This window comes from Brachycentrus maculatus, unplaced genomic scaffold (genome assembly GCF_059751285.1).
Source record: "Brachycentrus maculatus isolate JH-2025_06_01 unplaced genomic scaffold, ASM5975128v1 h1tg000873l, whole genome shotgun sequence".
NCBI classification, from domain to species: domain Eukaryota; kingdom Metazoa; phylum Arthropoda; class Insecta; order Trichoptera; family Brachycentridae; genus Brachycentrus; species Brachycentrus maculatus.
In genome coordinates, this window is record NW_028281599.1 from 120,001 (window position 1) to 125,492 (window position 5,492).

Sequence of the window (5,492 nt, forward strand, 5' to 3'; positions counted from 1 at the left end):
AACGTTTTTACCTTTTAATAGTAAAAGAGCATCACAATGCGTATTTCTTCAGAAATTTGATTCATTTTCAAATCAATATAACTTTTTACAAAAGCAATGAATTGAAAAATAATTAAAAAAAAGTGTAGACAAAAATATTTCCATTTAAGCACATGTTCATTTGGAACAATCAGGCGAGTTTTGCCTGATATATGGGCATTAACATCAACTAGTGGCAAAAAACCACAGATTATTTTTTTATGACCTATCATATATTGATATAGTCCGCCTCCGTAGTGTAATGGTCAGCACGCTCGGCTACCATTCTGGATGTCCCGGGTTCGATTCCCAGGGGGGTCAAATAAATATAAGTGATTTTTACACTGTAATATTTATTAAATATTACCCTGGACTAGTACCTGAAGCGGAGGGCTGATCACCTTCCCTTCATGTGTAAACGATCAAGATAACTCTGCGTTAATATGACGCAGTGCCCTATGCACCATTGGAGTGCGGATAAGGGTTTTATTATTATTATTATCATATATTGTGTTTTTATTTTTATCATTTTTTATAAACTTTTTTATGCGATTTTTGGTACATTCTATCATATTGATTATGGAACCTATCATCCAGTTTTGTAAGTAGTTCAAGTTTTTTTTATGCAAAATTTTTTACTCGACTCCCCGTGGAACGTATCTTACGCATAAAAAGAGACCCAAGTGTGCTTTCTTTGAATGCTCTCAAGAAATTAATGAATACAATAACCTTTAAATATAAACTAGTGATATTTATAACAAGACTATCTTCTATTCGCTTTGTATTAACACAATGAACAGTGGGTTTAGAAAATATCGTAAAACCGTTGTGTTATTTCAGGTTAAATCGAGTATATCTGATATCCGTGGGAACTTTACGGCTGACATCTGGAAGTTGACAAAAGAAACCTTGGTACTGCATAAAGAAAATTGGACTACGACAGTTGTAGGAAAATTAGGGGTAAGTTGTTCAAATTATTTAAATATGTACGTAGGTACTTTTGTGCGTAAAACATACCCTAATTTAGAGGAAAGCTTTGTACCTCAGTCAAAAATTGAATATTTTACTCTCTACTAAGAATGATGTTAGTGAAAGATGTATACGAGTATACTCGTAGTAACATAAATTGGGAGTTATATCAACTTCTTGAATGCTTTTCGCAGATACTTTGGCACATTTTATAAACTTTATGAAATAAAACTACTTTAGTTTTAACCGCTTTTCAATGGTACTGATAAACATATGTTTAACCCTGATGATGACAAGTAAAAAATACATGATTAACTCTGATGATGACAAGGTTCTCGTCGACACCTGGTGGAGAAAAGTGCTAATTAAACGTGGTTAAGAACAAAGTAGTTTTATTTTTTAATGTTATTTTCACTAACTAACCATCACGCTACTTGGTATGGGTAGGCAATATTGTTTTTAGATGCTTACCAGAGCTAACATTACAAAATTGATACATTTCAATTTCAACTATGGTCAACAAAAGCAACAATTAGGAATATTCACATTTTTCAATCACATATGCAACATTTTGAGTGTGTCCAAATACTTGTTCACAAAATCTGGATTATCTCCAATTACAGGAGTTATTTTCATATTATTTTTTGACATCTCATCAAAGATAAAGAAGAATATGGAAGTCTGGTCATTTGCGGGGCTGACGACCGTCATAGGCGGGTTTGAGTGATCACTTTACACACGTGTAACATTCACAAATTCTACCCATTATTGACAACCACACTGCTCAAATTCTGTAAATTCTGTAACGTGTGTAAAGTGATCACTTAAACCAGCCTATGACGGTCGTCAGCCCCGTAAATGCCCAGACTTCCATATTCTTCTTCATCTTTGATGAGATGTTAAAAATATATATATATATGGTGTACAAAATACATATCACGCTTGCATGCGGACGCTTTTAGCACCGTAAGGGAAAGGTTACTAATATAGATTTGATGCAGTGCCCTATGCACCATCGGCTGAGCTAAGGGTCAGTTTTAATTAAAAGATAATATTACACTTGTTGTTTTATCTAAAATTTATGCAAAGATCAACATACAAGGTTATGAGTTGTATGAAAACTTAAAATCATTTTTTAAGCGCCTCCCAGTATGTAAAATAATCCTGGTAGGATCTTGCAAACATCTAAAAAAAAGGGTCTCTGCTAAATAAAATCTATTTCAATCCAATCGTAGATGGCTTCCGTGAACTCAAACATATAGCGTTATGAGATTTATGATATATGCATGAGTTCCAAACATTTGAGTATTGCGGTTGTCAATCATAGGTAGAATGGCAAATATTACACGTGTTTAAATTGATCAGTAAAACCAGTCTATGACTGGTCACAAGCCCTGTAAATACCCAGAATGCCATATTTTTCTTCATCTATATTGAGATATTAAAATGCAAAGAAGATCAATCTTTTCCCATTTCGTTTGGCGTATAAATCTGAATAGACCATTTTTTGCGATATAAAATATGATTATGACGTTATTAATAGGGTGTATTTTATTTCTGTCAGGATTTTGAAAAGGCCATCTTATCTGCCATGAAGGAGAAAGGGTGGGACGGGGACGAGAATCCCGAGGTTATCCAGTGGACCTTTGTGGGGGCGCTCTTCTTCTCAATCATTGTCATCACCACAATAGGTAGGCTGCATTATTATTCCGGAATAACATACTCGTACTACATGTATAAGGGTGTATCAAGTTTTATAGTGAATAATTAAAATATTGTGTAAAATTATGAAAAGTTATCATCGATTTATTGATATATCGTTGTCGTACAGGAGAAAGTGACCAACTACCAAAACTTAAAATGTCCAGCAGGGTCATTTAAGTCACTTTTGCTTGGCAAGAAAATAAACACCAATGCATTTAGTCAGTTTTAAAAAAATAATATAGGTAGTATACTTCCAAGTTTAAAATCCTTTGGGATTTTTTTATGGCAATATTAAGCTAGTAAAATATCAAATAGTCAATGATCACGTTTTGGCAAAAAATGCACTTGGTCACTTTCTCTTGTATGACTACTTTATATGTATACACACCCACACACACACATATAAACACACATATATATATATATATATATATATATATATATATATATATATATATATAAACACACATATACAGGTGTTTCATAATCCAAGGCATTCCTTTTAAGGGGTGTTAGACAAGATTGTGATTTGCCAAAAATTTAAAAATGACGTTCGTAAAAGTGCGTTAGTTTTCGAGATATTTCCACTTTTATGAATTTTCAACATCTAAGCCTTACATCAGTTTTTTGAGTGCCACTTCTTAAATTTTTCATATTTTAGGATTCTAATTTTAAAAATTTCACGTGTATTTACTAAACTTTTTTTAAAGGAATCAAATATTTCTGTTGGTCGAGTTTTATTTAATGACAAGTAAGAATTTTCGTATCGCAATTTACGTAAAAGCATCTTCTTTTGCACAAGAATATCCACTTGGTCACCCATTTTTAAGAAGCATGGGAGGGATGAGTAGGTGTTTTACATTACAGAGGTGTTCTTTTTTTCTCATTATATCTACCTATTTCTTACATGAAATTTGCTTGGTAAATAATTACCCTTACTGGTAGATATCAAGTAAAATTTAAATGAAAATCAATATTATTAACAGCATTTTTCACATGAGAAGGTAACTCTGGTAAGTCTGGACGCTTGAAAAGAAAAAGAACTCCTAAAGAGTGATATGCTATGACGAGGAAAAGAAAGTGTTCCTCCAATATCAATATGAAGTGCAGTGAGTGTAAAAATCATGGGAATCATACTGCATGAATAGCATATATCGCAAAATTAACACGCCAATGATTAATGGGTAAACATTACTCCCTGGCGGTTTGTTGGGAAGCAATATTACATACTGCCGAACGTTTTTAGCTCGTTGAAACTTACCTTATCGAGTTATGGGTTTCGGAACGTATCATTGCGTATGTTTATTTTTCGCTTTTGGTCTGTTGAGCACTTTTGTTTTCGTGTTTTACCTCTTTAAATTATCAATTTGCCGTGGAAACCGTTCTCAGAAGTGTAATAAAAACAAGGTTAATGATAAAGAGATTCGTTCAGCACATTACATTGACCCTTTAAAAAAGAACATATTTATTAAAAAATTTTATTAGACTATTTATAAATATGTATATATATATAATATATATATATATATATGTATATATATATATATATATATATATATATATATATATATATATATATATATATATATATATATATATATATATTTATATATATATATATTTATAAATATATATATATATATATATATATATATATATATATATATATATATATATATATATATATATATATATATATATATATATATATATATATATATATATATATATATATATATATATATATATATATATATATATATATATATATATAAATATATATATATATATTTATATATACTTACACATGTACATATATGTGTGTGTGTGAGTATGTATAAACAATTTATAGATTTGGCGTTCTTATATTGTATTTTAATATTAAAAACACATAATTAAATTTCATATTTTTTAGCCTTGTTATAAGTTGAAATTGTCTTAAACGTCTTATAGTTGTCATTAGTTGATATCGCCTTGACACTAGTTTGAAAATGCCAAAACAAGGCGAAACAATTGTCACAATTTTGACGTTTTTTAATAATAAAATGCAATTAAGTGGACTCTAAAAATTAATGTTTGATTTTAATATTTAATATATTAAGTATGTAAACTACATCACATTTCCATATATTTTTAATTTTGTTTTATTATTTTCGTTTGTGGTAAAAAAAATCAACTGATTGCAGTTTCAACTGATTGCAGTTGATGGCAGTGCTGAAATTTATTTGAGAAATGTGTAACATTCCTGTCTTGAAAACTATGACGGTAATTTTTTTCCTTTTTTGCTAGTATCTGGCAATCATTTCCGTGTCGTTTATTTTTCCGTTAAGTGACAATACTTAATCCCGCTAGAAACAAAGCTTATTTTTTGACACTTCGCCAATTAGCGTTTCTTCAAGTCCTCTCCTTCAAAAATTGTTAGGCACTCCATTTTTTCTCAAATTTAAAGCATTTTCTTACAAGAAGTCTGTTTTTTAGTAATGACGTAATGACATCAACTGTTGGATTCATTCTTGAAGCTTTCGGCGGTAATTCTCAATTTTGTGAAAGAGAATTTTTATAAAAAAAATCATTATACTCATTAAAAAATAAAAGCTTAAGTTGGAAAAAAGTAGTTCAAATATTGAAGGGTAAAAAAGCACTGTTAAAATAAGGTGAAGTAAAATAAGGAAATATTTTAAAGTGGTTTATTGAGTTACGAGTATTTTCTTAGTGGTGTAGTCTTGCCCAATAAATACGGTCGAATCTGCAAAATGACCGCTTTTTATGGGAATGAATTGAAGAACAATTTTTTTGCTTAT

At 30.2% G+C, this 5,492-nt stretch overlaps 1 protein-coding gene across 1 annotated transcript in view; it reads left to right on the forward strand.

The window, feature by feature from the left end:
• Positions 1 to 3,945, forward strand: part of LOC148299958 (uncharacterized) — a 6,494-nt gene extending 2,549 nt beyond the window's left edge. Inside the window, exons 2-4 of the mRNA XM_088275459.1 lie at positions 859 to 978; positions 2,552 to 2,678; positions 3,938 to 3,945. Coding sequence (XP_088131585.1) covers positions 859 to 978; positions 2,552 to 2,678; positions 3,938 to 3,945 — 255 coding nt within the window. The remainder of the gene's footprint in view (positions 1 to 858; positions 979 to 2,551; positions 2,679 to 3,937) is intronic.
• The last annotated feature ends 1,547 nt before the right edge of the window (positions 3,946 to 5,492 follow it).